General features: G+C 46.3%; 1 protein-coding gene across 1 annotated transcript in view; it reads left to right on the forward strand.

Moving 5' to 3' along the window:
* The window catches only part of OSBPL10 (oxysterol binding protein like 10), a 295,305-nt gene that overhangs the window by 196,152 nt on the left and 77,201 nt on the right, over positions 1-21,952 (forward strand). Inside the window, exon 5 of the mRNA XM_066244416.1 lies at positions 12,378-12,588. Within this exon, the coding sequence (XP_066100513.1) occupies positions 12,378-12,588 (211 nt within the window). The remainder of the gene's footprint in view (positions 1-12,377; positions 12,589-21,952) is intronic.

Here is a 21,952-nt window from a genome sequence, read left to right on the forward strand (position 1 = left end):
ACTCACTAGGTATGAACTTGTATCTGCTCTCCTCTACTTATGCATTATCAATTTCCCATGGACCCCAGAACCTTCTCTCTTAGCAGGACCATGAGCTATTTTCACCATTAAAAAATACCTGACTGAAGTCAAGCAATTATCTGGGATTTTTGCTGGGTCCTCCGATTTTCCCGTGTGGACCGATTACTGAAAGAAATCAACTGGCCCATGCCGAGTGAGGTGGGGTTCGCTAATAGGGAAAAGGCTGAGAAGCACCAGTCTTTAGGGGGCCTCTGTCTTCATTGGTCTCACCGTTTCCAGAGACCTGTTAGTCTGACAGCACACTCTAGAACTGAACAGTATAACTTTATACTGTGTTTTGATGGTTGCATATGCGCATGTTTGTTTCCTCTATTCAGGCTTAAAGGCATTAAGGAACCATGTCCCTTGCCATTCTTACTCCCCAAGGGGCGGGGCACACCTCAGGCCAGTAGGCTTCTCTTGTCTATAGCTGCCGTTTTTCCCGGGAAAGGACTCTGTCTGGCCAAGGTTCCCATCCTCCGGTCAGCAGGGGGCAACAGTGGAGTGGGTACAGATGATGGCTGTTTTCAGATTCACCAGGCTTTTTGGACTAGAGCACCCTTAAAAGGATACCTACCCAACGTGAAACCTGAGAAAATCATTCTTGAAATTTGAAATAAATTCAGCTTTATTAAAATCTAGCATAAAGTAGTTTGAAGTAGTATTTTAAACTTTTTTTTTTTTTAACCAAAGAAATTGCATATCTTAGATACATTGTTTTGTTCGTTTGTTTGGTGTTCTGATGGTTTGGAGAATAACCTTTACAGTTAGAAACCTTTGAAGGGAGCCAGTGGGCATTTCTTCCTGCTGAGTGTTACCTTTTATTGCTACTAAATTTACATGATAATAAAACCAATTTAATGCCTGGAGTGAAATAGTTATTTACATTGTAATTGTGGAAAGAATTACCGTGCCTGTTTATTTTGCAGTGGGAGGCATGACAAATTATCTGGAAGAATAGCTAATGTTTCACATTTTCTAAATGGTTAGTTTGAAGAGGGTGAATTAACGGTACACAAATAAGTCTGAAGGGAGATAGTCATTTCTAAGTATTTTTCTGAACCGAAAGAGAAAATGCATTTTCCTTCTGTATATGCACGGATTAGGCAAAATTAGACTCCTGCCATAGATATAACTGCCGTAGGGCACGTTCGCCGGGAAGAGCAAACCTGAAGACTGAGGCAGTGGCCCCTAAGCATGAAGGATACATGTAGTGGTTCTTTAAGAACTTAATTAGGGTTGCCCCGCACTAGCCAGGTGCTAAGGGAATGTGGGCGTAGAGCCGCTCCCCCAACCTCAAGACTTTAAAGGAAGAGAAGTGAATGCTGGAGCAAGGATCAGAGAGACTGGGGGGAGGGGGGATGGTGACATCTGGCTGAGGGAAGGAGGAGAGCTTCATGGGGCAGCACTGCCCCGAGCTGGGCGTTGCCAGCCTGCTAGAACTTTGACCATGAGGGGTGAAGAGCAAAGGCTTTGTAGGCAAGATGTAACTTGAGAGAAATACCAAGAGGTGCAAAGTTGCCCGGGTAGGCAGTATATTCGCGACAAGTCAGGGCCAAGATACGCAAGCCACTGTTGGATATGTTTCATGATTCTGTTTCAGATCCTGTGTTTTTCCAAGGTCATTGCCAGGGCCAGACATTTTGTTTTCTCTCTCGCTCAGGTTTGGCAATGGTTGTGGGAAGAGAAAAATTTATTCCGTGGAAGAGAGGGCTGTTTTAATCACAGCCGCACAGGCCTGACTCCGCAGGGCTCTTGAGTGAGAGTTGACTCATGCTGTGGCAGCATCCACAGCTCCATGTCGGTAGTTTTAACATCCACTGCGTTAGCGGAAGCGTTAGATCCGTGAACCTGATACGGGAAAATAGGTAACACAACTAACTGGGTTGTTCTCTAGACTTTGGAAATCATCAGGAGACATTAAGCTGAGAAAGGACTATGGGTTGGGCCCTTGGCTCTTCTTAAACTCCTGACCTGGTGGGCTCTATTGGTTTTGCATTATGAGGTGGTATAATGAATGAAAGGAAAAAGTTCGGGTGGTCTGGGCTTGGTTGGAGTTGGGTGTTTATCATAAATCTTTATAAGAAGTTAGCATACACCCAGAACCCTCTGACAGGAAACTGTGTCACCTTGGCATTCATATACCACACTAGCATAAACTTCAGGGAAGTACCTCATGACAGCTTATTGTTTCTGATGAAAGTGTTGACCGATCTTCCAGTTGACGCTTAAATCTTCTTGTGAAGTGTGTTTCTAAAGTATTTGTGAATATTGTGCATCCTTATAGCTCACGCACATCAGATTCCTGAATTAGGATTAAATATCTCAGTCCATCCATCGACCCGAAAAACATCTGTTCTGCATCTCCCGTGGACAGTCCTTTGATGAGTACGTTTCTGTAGGCTCTTCCCATAAAGAGTTCATTGTGTGGCAGAGGGTTAATTAATCGAGTCAATCAATATGCTGAGCCCTGGTGTAGAGATGTGTATGGAACTAATTACAAATTCCTTTTGCGTGTATGTTCTATGGATAATGATCACAGGCTCTGCACACTCTTACACTTGGCTTTCTTAAAAAGCGTGTGCCAAAGTCACGAGGAAGCGTGGAGGAATGGGAATGGCTTCAGGCCAGCTCGTTTCTGTCGCCGGGAAGCAATTTCAAACGCAGGCATCTGCGAAGGATGGTGAGCTCCTTTGCAAAGCACAGTCTATTTCATATTACGATTCTGTCTCCTATTTGAGCGCCTTCAGGATGACATTTTAAGCAGCCTGTGTGCAGGAATTTTGGTCTCTCTTCTGTAAAACGGCGAGTGCAGTGTTATTTACCCAGTGGGGATACAATAAATATTAATTACTGGTGGCTTATCCCTTACCATCATTTTCATTTTCAGACTAATTCCTGAAAATGAGCAGATTCCTGATAAACGCGTTCATCTCTTCAGAGTTTCGTTTGCCAGGGCTCAGATGCTGTACAGGATTCGCCTGGAGTCGTGACATTCTTGTCCAATTCCCCCCCCCCCCTTTAAAGTGCCCTTTGGAGATGCATTTCTTTCCTGACAATAATTGGCACTATTGAAATTAATTTTAGCTGGAAAAGGAAACTATGTTGTTATGTTCTTGTCTGCTACTTTGGGTAGATATCCGAACTAAAACCAATAACTTTTTAAAAGAGATTAGCAGGCAAAATTTATGAGGCAGAGCTAAGGCCTGGTGTAAGGAAAACAGATGTGTGCTGCCACGCCGGAGTCAGACTACGGATGTCTGTCGGCGTGCTTGCCTCGGGGATTCTTAGAAATAAACTTTTCTCTTGGCAGAACGAAAGAATTTCCCAAAGTGGAGATTAAATATCCAAGAAATTGGGAGGTTCTTTGAGATAGGCTGAGCACGGCTGTGGAATATGAGCGAGCACATGTAAAACAGGCTCCGGCAGGTGGATTAGCTTCGTCCCTGCTGGTCCTTGTTTGGTAAGGTGCCTTTCTGCAAGGGACACACACCAGCGTGCCAGCCAGCATTTGCTGAGAAATGGCGGTCAACCTGAGGACTTCTGAAGCGGACCAGTAAACAGCAGCCTAGTCTTTTGTTTGTTTGTTTGTTTTGTTTTTACATGGTGCACGTCTAAGAGCTTCTGAATAGAGAGCTTCTAAGAGAAACTTCCACTTGAAACTTCCACACTGTATGCAGAACGAATCCTTTCCCTTTAGTATTCACTTTTTGTTTCTGAAGCAGGTTTTCCTTTCTAGAGAACTGGCCCAGGAAGAATTTGTGGTCTGACTTGTTTTCATTCATTTGGGGGGTGAATTGGCCCAGTGGATAAGGCACTTGCCCCCCAAGCATCTAATTTTTAAGTGGAAGGTTATGCTAGGTGAGCACCCAGGTCTGTGTGTGTGTGTGTGTGTGTGTGTGTGTATACCGTGATCTTGAATCGTCTAAGAGCAGCGTTGTTCTGTGTGCTTCCTGAGAAAAGGGGCAGAGAAGAACACTGGACTGTAGTCCTAACTTCTGCACTTCCAGGAGCGTGACTTGGGCCCCCAGGTTGTATAAAGGAGCTGCCTTGTGGCCAGGGCAGAGCTGGGAGGACAAGGGATTATGCATGAGAAAGCTCTTTTGTGAACTGTAGAGCTCCCCTTCCCCAGACGTGAGGTGGCCCCGCTTCTGTTATTCATGTAGAAGGCTGTTCCCGCAAGGGGCTTTTATAGCAGAGGTGAATGAAGACAGTGGGAAGGGGCAGGGCAGTGTAGGGAGAGCCAAGGGCCACTTCCTGCTCTTCTCCTAGGCGTGGCAAAGGTGGACAAATGCCATTCCTGGGGACAGAAGAACGAGGCAGTTGGGCAAGGTTCAGGCAGAACTGTTTCCTCTGGCACTGTGAGGATGTGGGGGCCTTGGAAACTGTTTCCCATTGTTCCCTTGTCCCTGGGACCTTTTAGGGGAGAAATGTGGCCTCTTTGAGACCTTTCTGGATCCTCGTGGTTCTTCCAATAGTCCCTCCCCTTCCTTCCAGGGGTCGTCAAACTTTTTATAAAAACCGCCCACTTTTGCAGTGCTGGTCAACCTGGTCCCTACCGTGCAACCAAACAGCGCTGTGATTGGCCCATCATGAAAGCTGGAATGTCCACTAGTGGGCGGTAGGGACCAGGTCGACCAGCACTGCAAAAGTGGGCGGTTTTTATAAAAAGTTTGACGACCTCTGCCAGACATTTTCCATTCCGTGCGGGGGACCGCCCACCCTCACACCCTACACTAGTGCCCGCCCCCAGTCATCCACGAGGTTGCTTCCACCCTGTTGCAGGAAACACTGTCTCTGGACTCACTGTGGTCTTATTTATTTATTCATTTATTTAGCGAGAAAGCGAGAGGGGGGAGACAGAGAAAGGAAGGGAGAGAGATGAGAAGCATCAACTTGTAGATGTGGCACCTTAGTTCATTGACTGCTTCTCATATGTGCCTTGACCAGAGGGCTCCAGCCATGCCTGTCACCCCTTGCTCAAGCCATGACCTTGGGCTCTAACCAGCAACCTTCGGGCTCAAGCCAGTGACCATGGGATCATGTCGATAATACCCATTCTCAACCCGGTGACCTCAGGTTTTCAAACCTGGGTCCTCAGCATCCCAAGTCCATGCTCTATCCACTGTGTTGCGGACATTTTCTTTAACGGATATGGAAACTTTTTTTTTTAATTGAATGAGGCATATAATATATAACATATAATAGTTAACATATAACATTGTGTGTAAATACAAGGTGTACAACTTGTTAATTTGATACATTTATATATTGTCATAGGAGTGCCATTGAACAATATATAATACCTCTCTATCTCATTATATAATGATCTTTTCTTTTTAGTGGCTGGACAAATTAAGTTCTAGTCTCTTAGCAAGTTTGATGATTATAGCACAATATTGTTGTTTATATTCATACTGTACAGTAGATCCCTAGGGCTTATTTACTGCTTATTGCTGGGCATGGAGACATCTTAACCCTTCTTTACCCCACTTTATACAGAGACAGACCCACTGAATTAAAACAATGAAATACTGGTTTTGTTTTTTATTTTTATTTGATTTTTGCCTCTGAAATTCGTTAAGAGAAAAGATGGTTTTGGAGAGTGATAAAAAAGAAAGCTCAGGCTTTTCTATCAGTGCTGAGGGAATACAAATCAGTACAGTTTTTTTTTTTTATGATCTGGCAGTATTTATCAAAAGCCTGAAAATTAATGTTAAGGCAATTCCTCTTCTAGGAGTTTATTTTAAGAAAATCATTACAAATTTATGCTGAGATTTAGCTCCAGCGAAGTTTGTCAAATTGTAATTTGTCAAAGAGAAGAAAGTTAGACCTCATCATAATGTCCAGCAGTAGGGAATTGGGCAGTAAATTGTGGCACATTTATGTGATGGAGTGATCGGCAGTATTTCACATAGCATTGTCAAAATTTATTGACATGGTATATGGAATGAAAAAGGTTACAAGCATGATGTGCAACCATTTTCATAAAAAGTTAAAGTACATTTATATGCATAGAAATGTTGTAATTGTATATATACACACCAAGATTTTAACATTTATTTTTTCCGGTTTTGGATGTGTTGAGTAATTTTTTTCTTCCATTGATTATTATTATTATTATTTTTTTCTGAGAGCAGTATTACTTTTGTACAAAAAGTAGGGAGGGGGTTGAAAAATATTTTTAATGAAAACAAAGCAGAGGAGCCTCCTGAGGGTGGAGCTGCTGCAGAGCCCTGGCCACGGGCATTGTGCCTGGTTGGCCAACCTTGTGTCCAGAGAGTGTGCCTCCATCCGTGTACAGCGCCCCCATGAGGTCTGAGTCTTCATATGGGGGGGGGGGGGTAGAGAGCTCAGGCAAGTGAGTAATGAATGAACAAGGTGATTACATACGGATCCCTTACCTTCTACTCAAATCCTTCTGTTGACCTGTCTTGTTTTCTTTGAAAACAAAGAAAGTATTCCTTTTATCTCTTGTGCCTCTTCTTACCAACATGTTAACATTTCAATAGTGACACCTAGAATTAAAAATCAAGCATTGTTAACCTTTGTATGGGCATCTTCTGTTACATAATTCTTTTTTATTTATTTATTTATTACAGAGACAGAGAGTGAGTCAGGGAGAGGGACAGACAGGGACAGACAAATAAGAACGGAAAGAGATGAGAAGCATCAATCATTAGTTTTTCATTGCGCGTTGCAACACCTTAGTTGTTCATTCATTGCTTTCTCATATGTGCCCTGACCATGGGCCTTCAGCAGACCGACTAACCCCTTGTTGGAGCCAGCGACCTTGGGTTCAAGCTGGTGGGTTTTTGCTCAAACCAGATGAGCCTGTGCTCAAGCTGGCGACCTCGGGGTCTCGAACTAGGTCCTCCACATCCTAGTCTGATGCTCTATCTACTGCGCCACTGCCTGGTCAGGCTGTTACATAATTCTGAACATGCATTCTGCACCTCGGATTTTCTGTTAGCAAACATTACCTGAAGGGAGGAAGTGGTGAGATTGCATCAAAGGAGTTTTTGCTCCAAAGGCAGGCTCTGCCCTGCTTGTACAATGCAGCCATTAAAATGAGATCTGTGCTGATCAATGTAGCAAGATGTCTGTGGCCTATGTCTTAGGTTTCTAGGGCTGTGTAACAAAGTACCATGAAGCGGCTGGCTTAAATAACAGAAACGGATTGTCTCACAGGTCTGGAGGCTGGAAGTCCACGGTCAAGGCATCAGCAGGGCTGGTTCCTTCCGAGTGCTGTGAGGGAAGGAGCTGTTCCAGGTCTCTCTCCTTGTCCTAGGCCATCTTCTCCTGTGGCTTCTCTCCTCTGCCCTCAATGTGTTGTGTCCGAATTTCCCCTTCTTGTAGGGGCACCAGCTGTGGCGTTGATAAGGCAGAGTGATTGACTGTTCGCTCTATAAGGGTGACCGCCGCCTCCACGGGGCCCTGGGGGTGTCTCTGAGAGAAGGTGGGCAAGGCCAGGGTTTGAGGACCTGAAGTGCAGTTTACAGGACCGGGACTAGATTGGGATGAGGTAAAGGTCACAATGCAACAGTTCCGGATTGGTGGAAACTGCGAGGCAAGGCAGTCAAAGAATTTTAGGGTACAAACTGTGTTTGATGGTTTCCATTACAGCATTGATGGATATTTCAGGAAGTTTCTGTAATGAGCTATCAAGCCATTTCTGGGATATCAGAGTAATGTTAATGAGGGTAGTGGAATAGTAAATCTATACTAATGGAGACGGTAAGATGTGTGTGTGTGTGTGTTGGTTCCACGGTGCCTTTAAGCATGGCTTTCGTGCTTTGATGAGGACTTTGGCCAAGTGAAAAAGTACCTAATTTACCCAAGGATTGATCCCTGACCCAGAGGGGAGACTTCACATGGGCTGTGGAGTTACACCAGGCTAACAGGAAATGCCAAACCGAGGCCACCCTGAAGCTGGCATCAGATTGTTGGGTCTAATTCCAGGCAAGGCGGATTGAGTGACTGATGGTCCCGAGGAATCTGTGAGCCCAGGCGGCTCGACCAAGCGAGGCAAGCAGTCCTGGGAGGGAATCGGTGTTCGGAAGGTGCTGGGTGCTCGTCCTGTGATCGCTAACGGAGGGGCGCCTGAGCTGGGGCTCACGGACATCCGGCCTGGGAAGTCTGGGCCTCCCGGCGCCCCTCACGCCTGCTCCACGGTCTGCAGCTCAGAGCAGTCTGAAGCAATCGAGGCAGGTGGAGCCCCCTGTCCCCTTCTGTCCCCTTCACTTCTCTCTCTGTCCAGGCCTGAGCTTGTTGAGCGGGATGACATTGGGTTTGGGTCTGTGCATCTTGGTTTCAGCTTTATTGAAATAAAGTAAATAATAAAACACAAGCTGCCCTCACTGATTTGATTGGAATGAAGTCCTATGATTTGATTTTGGTCGTGCGTATACCATTGTTGGTGTTAGATGCACGGGCCATAGAATCCCCCCCCCCCCCCCGCCCTGTGAATTCTGCTTATCTGTGAAGGTCAACTTGACTAGTGTGTATGTGATTTCACAACCTCAGAGCTGACATGGCCAGGGGGCGGGTCTCCAAAATCTGCGCCCTGTGTTACGAGATGGTGATGGCGTCTGACTGTGGGAGCCAAGTGCCAGAAAGAAATGAAACTTGTGCATCTTTTCTGTTGGTTTTAAACACTATGAATGATCAGCGCTTGGGAGACGCATTGAGAGCTCGGATGTCTTCCGAGGCTGGGAGTGGTGGGCGAGGCTGCTTGTTCCTGGCTGTTCTTTGCTCTTCTCTGGATCGGCCTGGACGAGATGTGAGAGGGAGAGGAAGCCGCTCTCAGCCCTGGCTGTTGGCATTCTGGTTGCATACAGCTTTTCAGTGCCGCATTCATCTTTTCACATGTGCCCTTAATTAAAATGAGGTATGGAAATAGCTAAAACTTGTTCTCCCGAAGGTGATTCTTTGTCAGGGCCTCCCAGTCCGAGAACTGCTGGGCACAGTAATAACGGGTGCACAGCTCCGAGGCTGAGCGCCCTGCCCTGCCTGCCTTCTAGGGTTCATTCCATTTCTTTTGGAGTCTGATGACGCTGAAATGAAGTGAAGATTGGCATCGATCGTGTCATTAAAGACTAACGCTCTATTTTGTATCACATGGAAGGGGGGGTGAATCTCGAGGGGCAGTCTGCTGTGTGTCGAGCCCCGTGTTTGGCCTGTTGTGTGGTCAGGGCTCCGTTTACCCAGAACGATGTTGAAGTCCGTCAGGTGCCTACTTATTTATGTGTCTCCAGCCCAGGGTTACTCCCTTGGCATTTGGAGCAGGGAAGTTCTTGTTGTACGAACTGTGCCCTGACCTGTGGGGTGTTTAGCACTCCTGACCCCTCTCCCTCTCGGTGCCACTGGTTTTCAGACATTGTAACCATCAGTGTCTCCACTGCTGGTTCAGATGCCCCTCTAGCAGGGCGGCCCTGGCTCTGGCACTGGCAATAGGCTCTCGGTACTTTTCAGTGAGCAGACATGTGGATCCCACCTCTGGGCAGGTGTCTGTACTGTCATAGACTAGAAGATTCTATAAGTCCATTTTGTGTTTTTATTAGTTCAGATTTACATAATAATCTGTATTTGTGAAATAACAGGTATTTATCCTATACAGTGTAATTGAAATATAGTTAGTTCTTTTTTATATATATATAGTTAGCTCTTTTTGTTGATTAGAAACAAGTGTATTCCGTGTCGTTAATGGCTTAATTATATCATATACTTATCTTTTCTCTTAAGCATGATTGCATCATGCATAATAGTCAAGAACATAAGGTATTATATGTTTCATCATTGGATTTTCTTCTTCCTTTTCAACACATCGTTTTTCTAAGACAGGATTTGACGATAGGAATTTACAGAAATGCTGACTACAATAGTTTGAGACCCACTGCTCCCTGGCTGTCAGCAGCACTATGTCTAGTTGGACTGTCAAAAGAATACATAAACATTTTATTTTATTTTAAAGTTAAACCAATTGGTAGTATTCCTTGGCAAACCTAAACTGATAATGGAAGTATTATCCTTTACTAAATCTAAACCATATTCTAATCGAGCATCATGATTGCTGTAGACTTACAGGTGTCACCAGTGCACTGTTAAAAGGTCTCTTGCACCAGGTGACAGAAGAGTGAGACTGGGAATCGTTCATACTTGCCTTCATTCATTCAACAGATTTTTACCGTACGTGGGATATATTGGTGAACAGCAAGGATATAACTGCTGCTTTGACCCTAGCACAAATGAATATAATAAGTTATGAACTGGGTTGGAAGGTAGTAGTAAGAGCTACGGAGAAAAAGAGGTTGGTAAAAAGGGTAGGCATGCGAAGGGTTGCGCTGGGCTGGAGAGGAGATTTTAAATTATGTGGTTCAGGAAGCTTTCTTCAGAAAGTGACTTGAGAGCAAAGACCTGAAGGAGAAGTGAATCCTTAGCCCCTGTTGTACCTCAGGTACTGTTTTCGGGAGCCAGATGGTTAGGTATCAACACATCGTTTTTCTAAGACAGGGTTTGACGATAGGAATTTACAGAAATGCTGACTACAATAGTTTGAGATCCACTGCTCCCTAGATAATCTGCAAATAATAATATGCATGGTCAAAGGGTGGGTGTGCACATTAAGGAGCGAATGCTGCAAACCTTGCCTGTGCAAATATGGTCCACACTGATTTTTAATATCTTTTTGACATAATGACACCCATTTTGGTAAGTAGGACTGCCATGGATGAAGTCTTATTTTTTTAAAGCAGACAACTACCCAGACCACTAGAAAACAGCCAGTTTCTTTTTTCAAAAGGGCATAGGAAAATAAAGATGAGCGTGGAACGAGTTTTATGTCTGAGTCCAGGGGTCCTAACAGAATTATTATTGCTTCTCTCCAGCTGGTGACATCATGACGGTAACAAGGATCCTGGGGACGGTAGTGACAGTTCAGGTGGTGTTGCTTCAAATTAAGGATGGCTTTTGTGGGGGAAGCTTAAGGAACAGTGGACGGGACTCTGGAGACCGGGCACTGGCCCTGTGGACGGGTTTCTGGAGACCGGGCGCTGGTCCCCGCCTCGGGTGCTGCCCGGCCCTGTGGACGGGGGTCTGGAGACCGGGCGCTGGTCCCCGCCTCGGGTGCTGCCCGGCCCTGTGGACGGGGGTCTGGAGACCAGGCGCTGGTCCCCGCCTCGGGTGCTGCCCGGCCCCGTGGACGGGACTCTGGAGACTGGGTGCTGGTCCCTCCCTCGGGTGCTGCCCGGCCCCGTGGACGGGGGTCTGGAGACCGGGAGCTGGTCCCTCCCTCGGGTGCTGCCCGGCCCTGTGGATGGGGGTCTGGAGACCGGGCGCTGGTCCCCGCCTCGGGTGCTGCCCGGCCCTGGACTGTGGGCAGGTTGCTCTTGCTCCTCCACTTTTCAAGATGGCTGTTTATTTGCTAGATGTGCAATATCCTTACATCATCTTGTTTAGTGATGAGACAAGTTGTACAACAGGAGGGCGATGAGCTTCACATGATAAGCAGTGCAGTCCTTTTCTAGTTCTCAGGGTCCTTTCTCTTTGATTTGTTAATTTGAAGGTACGATTAGACGACTGCTTCTCTGTAGCGTATGAACTGTAGCTGGGCTACTTGGGCTTGTCATAGCATCCGCCGTGGAATGGGGCTGGCTCTTGAATCCCGGGGTTTCCCTTCTTCCTGGCATCTTACATGGTGTGAAGAAAGTCACACATCCTATTTCACAGTTTTGGGGAGGTGGAAGGGTTCAGGGCCAGTTTTGCTCTGATCTCACTTGTACAAACCACCGGCCCTAGATTTCACATTCGTTTCCTGAACTTCAAAAAGACTGCCACGGAGTTAGAGATAGGAGCTGGAGGAAAAGCACGGTATTAACCTTGCTCTAGGCCAAGGCATGGTTTATCCACTCTCTTAGATAACCTTTCACGGTAAAAGAACCTTAAAGATGGTCACAAGGACTTCCACCTGTGACGTAGTTATTACTGACATATTTTCAGAAGAGTTGTAAAATGATATATCCAAAGGGCCCTAATGGCCCCTTTCAGCTCTAAAGATCCAAAATTCTCCTGTGATCAGAGCTGAAGGTGTGTGCCTTCGGATAGACAGATCTCACCCAGGCATCGTCAGAGGCCTCATGTACTGAACACCCTCTGAGCTGACTCTGATGTCGCTTGTCATCCGGGTGATCGTGGTTTCTCTCTCCACTTCCCTCCGACTTTTCCCCAGTCCCGTGGGTTCAGTGCTGGCTCCCAAGCCTGTTGGAAGGAGAAGTCTGACGCCCTCCTCCTTGCTGTCTTCCCTCCTTGCTGTTTTGTAGATGATGAACCAGGTGGAAGGGCAGCAGAAGAACCTTGTGCATGCCATCGAGTCTCTGCCCGGTTCTGGCCCCCTCACTGCCTTGGACCAGGACCTGCTGCTCCTGAAAGCTACCTCTGCCGCCACCCTCAGCTGCCTCGGGGAGTGCCTCAACCTGCTCCAGCAGAGCGTGCACCAGGGGGGCCAGCCCGGCCACAAGCCAGCGGCCTCAGGTACGTCCTCCCAGCTGGCAGGTGTGCCTGCACCTGAGTGCAGTCCAGGGCGTGCATGTGCATGCGCGTGTGTGCACACACACGCACACCATTGCCTTCCTCCTTGACACCCATCCTTTTATCTACTATCCATCCACCTATCTTTTTATCCAAGTGCTTCTCCATTTCTCCCTCTCTTCATCCCTATCCAGGATAGGATATATTATTCTTTAATCAATTAGAAATACAACATCCTATGAAAGAGTGAGCTAACATGTTTACAGGAATTCCTTTTAGACTTGCTGGCATCACATTCTGAATGTCATTCCATTTGTGCCTTTGCACTCAGTGTGTTTTTAAGATCCATCGCTAGGCAGTGTCTGGTCCATCATTTCCAGCGATGCCTAGGGTGTGCGTCCACCGTGTTTTCTGATGGTGGGCTCGCACAGCCCTCCTGCTCTCCGCCCCACCCACCTCACTGCAGTGAGCATTCCCGTGTGTCCGCTCATGGTCTTGTGTGAGAATTTCTCCAGGATACGCACCAGAAGCATTCCTAGTTCTTCATCGAGAAGCCAGAGATAATAATACACTCCCTTAAGGTGTTTTGATCCTTTTTGGAGGAGGGTTTAATCAATAAGCAGATATAAAGATATTAGTGAAGATTAAATTCAGCGATAAAGGTGAACCTACCTTGAGGTCGGTCGTGCGTGTTTAATTATAAAGTATGAGAATTAAGAGACGAACAGAAGCCTCATTGAGCTCTTTTGCCCAGGATTAACTTAATTAATGAGGAAACGAGGCAACTTAAGAGATGAAGAATAAAGCTGTGTATGTTGATAGTCTATATTTCATACTTTTCTCAAGTCCCTTTTGCTCTCCTTTTTACTAAGATGACAGGGGGTGTCGGTGTTCCAGAGGAGACTGTGTGTGGGTAATTGGGTGTCTTTCTGTAACACCCGCTATCATTCCTGAGGTTCGAGTCTACCAGCATTTGGCCTTTGTTACACATTTTCTGAAATCTTCACAAAGCAGATATTATCATGCCCATAATTTGGATGAGCTGCTGAGGCTCAGATCGGTTAAATTACTTGTCAAAGGTCACCCACCTAACGAGGCGAGAGACGGGCTCTTCCCACTGTGACTTGGGTTCTTTGTGTCTGCTGTTCTTTGTCCTACCCAGAAGGCTCTGTCTGGGGTCAGGGACACTGTCTTGCTGACATCATAATTTTCTCAAGGCAGATGTGTGTGTGTGTGTGTGTGTGTTTATTTATTTATTTTTAATTTCAGGCTTTTAGAAAGGCTGCAAGAATAGCATGAAAAATTCTCATCTCCATCCAGGTTCCCCAGATGATAACGCTTTACGATGTCTGCTTCATCATCCACATCTCTCTCTATAAGTCTCTTATAATTTTGTAACCACTTAAGAGTTAGGTTGCAGATGTGATAGACCTTTACCCCTATACACTTCAGTCCTTAAGAAAGGACACCCCTACATAATGGCTGCACAGTGGTCAATACCAGTAAATTCACATGAATGCAGTCCTAGACCCTAATCTATAGACCAGGTGTCTCCAAACTTTTTACACAGGGGGCCAGTTCACTGTCCCTCAGACCATTGGAGGGCTGCCAAATACAGTGGTCCTCTCACTGACCACCAATGAAAGAGGTGCCCCTTCCAGAAGTGCAGTGGGGGCTGGATAAATGGCCTCAGTGGGCCGCATTGCGGCCCGCGGGCCGTAGTTTGGGGATGCCTGCTATAGACCTTACTGATTTTTGCTGGTTACTCTCTGAATGTCCTTCCTGACAAAAGAAACAAGTTTCTGGTGCCGGATCCAGTCCAGGGGAGCAGGGGGAGGGGGGGTGTTCAAGCGTAGCGTGAAGGACGCCGCCCCACTCTTGTGTCTTTCTTCCTTTTCCGGTGGGAAAATGCAGCTCTGATGCTGGAGCCCCCATGAGTCTCCTTGACATTTCCTGATCTGGAGGGAGCCCGAGTGACCCCACTGGGGATGGGACAGAGATTCAGAGTCAGACGGGAGGCTTTTCCGGGTTCCTCTGATCTCTCTCATACTCGACTGTAACTTCGAGCCCTTGCAACCTGTTAGGCTCCTTCTAAGACTCTTGACTGGTCAATGTAAGCTTTAAACCATTTTCTTCCTAAAATGAATCCCTCTACATCAGTGGTTCTCTACCTTTCTAATGCCGTGACCCCGCAATACAGTTCCTCATGTTGCGGTGACCCCAAACCAAAAAATAATTTTGGTGGCTACTTCACAACTGTAATTTTGCTACAGTTATGATTCGGAATGTATTCTCATTGCTTTAGGCGACCCCTGTGTTTTGGTCGTTCCACCCCCGCCGGGGTCGCGACCCACAGGTTGAGAACCGCTGCTCTACATCCTTCTTCTGGCATAGTTTCTAGCAACTTCCCACCCTCTCCCTCCCCCCCATTTTCAATGGGTCTCTGGTGTTTCTAAGGACCTGGAGAGGCAGAGCTCAAGGTGGAATGTCAGATGTAACAGGTTGAAATGGAAACTGTTTGAGAGAAGGAGAGAGCCAGCAGGCCTGTGACATCAGGCCACATCGCGTGTCACCTCCCGCATGTCTTCCCTGTCCCGTTTGTCCATCCTCCCTTCCTTTCAGCCGTTTTTTGTTTGTTTGTTTGTTTGTTTGTTTTGTATTTTTCTGAAGCTGGAAACGGGGAGAGACAGTCAGACAGACACCCGCATGCGCCTGACCGGGATCCACCCGGCACGCCCACCAGGGGCGACGCTCTGCCCACCAGGGGGCGATGCTCTGCCCCTCCGGGGCGTCGCTCTGCTGCGACCAGAGCCACTCCAGTGCCTGGGGCAGAGGCCAAGCAGCCATTCCCAGCGCCCGGGCCATATTTGCTCCAATGGAGCCTTGGCTGTGGGAGGGGAAGAGAGAGACAGAGAAGAAGGGGGGGTGGAGAAGCAAATGGGCGCCTCATCTATGTGCCCTGGCTGGGAATCGAACCCTGGTCCCCTGCACGCCAGGCCGACGTTCTACCGCTGAGCCAACTGGCCAGGGCCTCAGCCGTTTTTTTTTTTTATTTAGAAACTTGGTTGGAGGTTGGAGAATACAGGCAGCATGAAGCATCACAGTGGTGATTTTGTTTCTTTGTCTCCTTAACAATTTTAAAAGTTAAGTTTCACCTAAAGGAGTCCCTTAAGTTTGAAAACATTCGGCATGTGTCTTTAAAATCCGTGCCATACATTGGGGGGGAACAATTGAATTACTCCCTGTATCCAAAACAAATTTCTTGCCTGCAGTTAACACTGAATTCCAGAATCTCAAACTAGCAGAGTAAGAGACTATGGTCACCCTGGCAGCACCATCACAAAATGCATTTGTTTAGACTCTCAGGGCCCTTGAGGTTGATAGTAGCTTGACTCTCACTGATAAAAACACAATGCTTGTATGGTTGTATCTAAGGTGTGCCGGGCTGGGTTCCTGGAAATCAGAATCTCATTAAAGCACAACTCTGCCAGGGTTTCACTTACCTGGTCAGCGGCCAGGGAGGCGCAGATGACTCCCTGGCACACCAACATCCGAACTCATTGCTTTTGAAACCTCAAGTCTTTTTGCTTTCTGGCCCCTGTGCTGTTGTTTTTTGTTGGATTTATTGTTGTTTGTTTGGTTTTGTTCTTTTTTTTTTTTTTTTTTTTTTGTATTTTTCTGAAGCTAGAAACGGGGAGGCAGTCAGACAGACTCCCGCATGCGCCTGACCGGGATCCACCCGGCATGCCCATCGGGGGGCGACGCTCTGCCCACCAGGGGGCGATGCTCTGCCCCTCCGGGGTGTCGCTCTGTTGCGACCAGAGCCACTCTAGCGCCTGGGGCAGAGGCCAAGGAGCCATCCTCAGCGCCCGGGCCATCTTTTGCTCCAATGGAGCCTCGGCTGCAGGAGGGAAAGAGAGAGACAGAGAGGAAGGAGAGGGGGAGGGGTGGAGAAGCAGATGGGCGCTTCTCCTGTGTGCCCTGGCCGGGAATCGAACCCGGGACTTCTGCATGCCAGGCCGATGCTCTACCACTGAGCCAGCCGTCCAAGGCCTGTTTTTTGTTCTTTATGGCTGTTTTCTGAGTCAAAAATTAATGTGTTGCCTCCTAGTATGTCATCATCTCCTGTAGCATTTCGTGGTATCTGCTGGGGAATGTGGTGGTGACTTTGGAGCGTTTGTATGCAAATGTCGCTTCCTAATGCTCATTTCATTTCAAACATACCCAGCACCTGGACTGAAATCCACAGATCCTTTCCCATTCATCTGTCTCCCACTCCTGTGTTTTGGGCTTTTAGACCTGGCTCCAACGTTGTCTCTAAGATGCAGTGAGCTGAAATGCTTCATGGAACTCCTGTTTATAGAGAGGTTTGTAATTAAAATTAATAAACTGGCTTGGCTCTTTTTGGTCCAGGCTTATGTTTCACAGCTCTCTTTCGTTCTGGTAACTGCTAAATCTACTTCAACAACTTGTTGGAGGCAAATGACTGATGAAGGCAGGGCAGGTGGGCACCTGCTTTCCCCAGCTGAGATGCAAGCCTCCAATTACACGCCGAAAGGCAGGCAGGACTACGTCAGACCTGGAAAGGGCTTAGGAGGCTGGCCTTTCTCAGGCGGGAGAGAAACTGGACCTTTAAAGTGTTTTGGCAGTGCAGAGTCTGCGGTCTGTGCTCTGGGTAGTTCCTTGTTTTCAGGTGTTGATCCAGGGCACACGGTCCAGAGTCAGAGCAGACACCACATAAGCATGTTCTAGTGCCAGGTGAGAGCTGGGTGCTGACAGAATGGTCGGTGCAAGGCATGCTGGGAAAGAACACTGGAGTCCAGGCTACCAGAGCCAGTAACAGGAGAGAGCCTTGGGAAATGGCAGTGGGTGACCCAGGTGCCCTTGGACATCAGGACAGGAGTTCAAGAGATGTAATTGACTGGAGGAGAACCAGAGCAGAGTCGAATGTGCTTTTCTTAACTTGTCCACGTGATGACTTTTTCATTCTCTTAGAAGCTCTGTGGGGCTGTCAGTGAATAAGCCAGTTGCATTAGTCCTGCACACATTTGGGGGTTTGGCAAAGGGATCACACAGGGGAGACTCTTATGAGAACTCATCCGGGTTTTTCGGGCCAGTTGCCTTCTTCCTTTCTCTGCGCTTCACTTCTCCGCCCGAGACATCTTCAGACCCCCGTGTGCCCTCCTGTCCGCCGCTCAGAGACTCATTGCTTCTGCTGAAAATGTGCCCCGTGTGAGTCACCTCTCCTTGTTTTGTGATTAAAAGCCACGGTGGAAATGTGATGATTCCTTCAGTGAGTAGTACATTAGGGGAAGAAAATAGCGTTGCAGAATATGTCAGGTGGGTGGATTTTCTTTTTCTCTTGGAGAGTTTTTTAAATGTCAACTTATCAGAAGAAAGCTGTTAGATGCACATCCCAGCTTTCCACCATACACGTGCCTTCTGTTTTTCTCAAGTTCATCAATCACACTCCACTTTAAACACCCTTTTAGGGTTACTGACCCTGGAAGGCATAACCTTCCAGGCGCCATCACGGGTCGCTGGCTTCTGAGCAGAGGCCCCATAGCCCCGGCATGGGACTGAGGTTCTCAGCACTCCAAGCAAGGCTGACACTGAGGCCAAGGGCAGGTAATGTTCTCCATTCAAAGCGTTAAGCCCACACTTAAATCTTCTGTGCCCTTTTTTTCTGCTTCGTGTCGGTTCAGGAAACTAAATATTTACAGTTGGCTTTTCTTCTTCACACCTGCTAAGTTGTGTTCGGGAGGAGCTGCGGGTGTGTGTAAAAGCCTGTTTTAAGGCCTGGATTTGCCATTTGGTGGCCCGCCTGTCCCTTTGCCTTTCTCTCCTCTTCTGTTGTGTCATGTTGGCTGAGCTCCCTGCTCAGGAGCGTCCGGGTGGACCAGAGTGACAGGTGATTGACATCTAACTCCTTGATTTTATCATCAGTCAACAGCCATGTGGTCATGTTTTGATCCTGGTCTCCTTTTCACTGGTGTGTTTTTGACCATCTTTCTACTTGAGACATTTCTGAGTCACCTTCTGTAAGCGAGGCATATTTTCTCAGCTGTCAAACACCATTGGTTGTGAAGCGCACCGTTTTCCTTTGCGCCACTAGAAAGAAAGAGTTGCCAATTAAATTGTGACATGGCATTAGCTTGTAAGATTAACTCCAATTTCAGAGATGCTAAAATGTGAAAATTAGGTGTGTCTTGGAATTGATGAAACATGGCGTAGACTTGCATTTAGATTTATGACACAATCTCGAGACTCTCAATAGAGTAATATAGACCATTTATTTTTTTTAAAACTGGTGTTTGTTTTCATGTTGTTTTTCTTGTTTTTTCTCTATTTTGTATTTTCTTTAGTCTTCTATAGTGTTTGGGGGGGGAAGTATGCATATAAATTTTAGTAGTGGCTCTGTGACATTTTTCATAAGTTCTCGTTAACCTTTATTGTTCCAATCAGCAAAATCAAGAGTGACACACTATTTTCCGACTCTTTCCGTTAGGGATGAAGACTCAGCTTAATTTAATTTCCTTTGTTTCTCTGATACACTTCACGATTTCTGCTAATATACTCTGGGGGCTATTCTTTTCATATTAATTTAATAGTTAATGTGTGATAATGATTCAATCTCTTTAAAATAATTTTGACTTAATACTCAGTTATGTTACCATGTTTAGAAAAAAATGTTTAACTCTGTTTCAGGACTTTGAGTGAGGTGAGAGAGGCACTCACCTTGATCATAAATTTGAGGGGTGCCAAAGTAGTTAAGATAGAGCAGTGGTCCCCAACCCCCAGGCCGCGAACCGGTACTGGTCCGTGGGCCATTTGGTATCAGTCCGCAGAGAAAGAATAAATAACTTACATTATTTCCATTTTATTTATATTTAAGTCTGAACGATGTTTTATTTTTTTTTAATGACCAGATTCCCTCTGTTATATCCATCTAAGACTCACTCTTGACGCTTGTCTTGGTCACATGATACATTTATCCGTCCCACCCTAAAGGCCGGCCCATGAAAATATTTTCTGACATTAAACCGGTCCGTGGCCCAAAAAAGGTTGGGGAACCACTGAAATAGATGATGATTTAATGCAATACTTTTAAAACCAAAATTAACATTAAAAACTCAAGATGAACGAACTATAAATGTTTTAAATAAAGACAGGATTCAACAGGAGGAGGAAGGATCAGGGTGAGGCAAGTGAGATGAAGGCCTGCGGGATTTAGGGGGAGGTATTCATTTTGATTTTTACAATGCTGTGTGAAAACATCGTGTATCGGGATTACTGAGTGTCTTGCTGGCTCTTTAAATTTTACATGTGATGGGCGTGTCTTTTTCACTTCATCCTAGTCCCAGCCTGCTCAGCCCTGTATACCCGGGCTCATTGCTCCCCACTGGTTCTTTTATAAGTAATTTATCCAGTCCTGAGTTCTTCATTCTGCCTCTTTTCTTTATCTATTGGTATGTCCGCAAGGAGTTTCCCACCCACCAGGGGTTGACTTATCTCTTGAGTCTCTGCAGCGCTGCTGAGCAGGCAGACAGAGTAGGGTCTGAGTCTGGGCTTTGCAGCTAGGCTGCCTGGGTTTTCATCTTAATTCTATCGCTTAACTGGCTCTGTGCGCCTCGGTTTCTTTATCCATTGAGTATAATAGTAGGACCTACCTCATGGGCTGTCATTACAATTAGAGTAGTTAACACGCATAAATTGTGTACAGGGGTCCTTGGCACCTTGTAAGAACCCAATTATTGTGGACTCTTTTTTTTTTTTTTTTTTTTTGCAGAGGAAAGATCATCTGGCTGAGGAAGAGCATTATCCCCCAAGCCCCTCACTCTACCTTAAACTATAGACTTTTATTTGTATTCCTCTCTTCATCTACTTGCCTTCTGCTATTTAGTGTTTGAGCAAAATTCAAGTCTAGTTAGATTTTTCTCCGCTTTAAGACACAAAATTTTTCTGCCTAAATGATTGGAAAAATTTTCTCCTGATTTTTGTTATTCAAACATGTTGCCAAACTTCATGAGCTAGGCATTCATTAAATTGTGCTGTCTACTTTTGTGTGTGTTTGAAATTTCAGTCATAAAAGGCCTGTGAAAATCCTGCCAAGCTTTTGCCGGACTGTGGCAGACTGCTTCAGCAGCGCCCGCAGCTCCCTCCTCAGCTCCATCCTGTTTCTTTCCTTCTATTGTTGCGTAGTGTTTCTGTTCCCTGGGTCTGAGCTCTGTCCTTCAGGACTGGATCGCTGATGCGTCCTCTGTTTTCTCCTACCTAGTTGCTGTCTTAAGCCCTTTGCAAACTGCACACTGTTAGGACTTCCTTATCTTGACATGCTCCTTATTTGACTTTCAACAGTGTTGATTCTACTTTTTTTTCCCCCTAGTACCAGTGCTCCTTTTAATTCTACTAACACCGGTTTCGTTTCCTATAATAATTCCATAGCGCATTCATCTCCTTTCCCACCTCAGCCTGCTTTTCTTCTCTGGCTTTATAGAGAGGCTGCTTTACCCGCCCTGTACTGAGCTGTGGACACACCTTTCCCGATGTTTTCTGTGACGCCATATGTTAGACGTTTCAGAGATACAGTCTTCTTCAAAGCCTTCTGAGGGTACTGTTGCTCTATACAATCCTTTTCATTCATTCTTTGTTAGCATTTTCCTTTTTCGTCCTCAAAGGAGACCTGTCTATCCAGACTCCCAAACCAGTGCTCATTTATTAAAGCCACAGGAATGGTCTGAGATAGGCTTCTCTCCTGTCCTGACTCACTGGTTGGTTCTTTGATACTCTGGTACCATAGAGCAGTGCTCCCCAACCCCCGGGCCGCGGACCGGTACCGGTCCGCAGAGAAAGAATAAATAACTTAAATTATTTTCGTTTTATTTATGTTTAAGTCTGAACGATGTTTTATTTTTAAAAAATGACCAGATTCCCTCTGTTACATCTGTCTAATACTCACTCTTGACGCTTGTCTCGGTTATGTGATACATTTATCCGTCCCACCCTAAAGCCGGTCCGTGAAAATATATTGACATTAAACCGGTCCGTGGCCCAAAAAAGGTTGGGGACCACTTCCATAGAATATTCTGAAAACTACATTCCCCAGCATGCATTGCTACTTTCAGTCCAGCTGTCCTGGTCTTTTGTCTCTGCCAGGATGCAGCATATCATTGCCTGGCCAGCCTCTACTTCTTGCTTTGTTGTCTGCTGGGTTATTATCTCTGAATGATGGTGGAATGGAGGGGAGGAAGGGACAGAGTTGAGGTGTGGGAGTCTGGAGGGAACACTGTCGTGATTGACTAGGCTAGCAGATCCCATTTTTCTCCTGGTGCTTTTTAAGCCTTCCTTCTAGAGGACGTGAACTTAC

This window comes from Saccopteryx bilineata, chromosome 10 (assembly GCF_036850765.1).
Source record: "Saccopteryx bilineata isolate mSacBil1 chromosome 10, mSacBil1_pri_phased_curated, whole genome shotgun sequence".
Lineage (NCBI taxonomy): Eukaryota > Metazoa > Chordata > Mammalia > Chiroptera > Emballonuridae > Saccopteryx > Saccopteryx bilineata.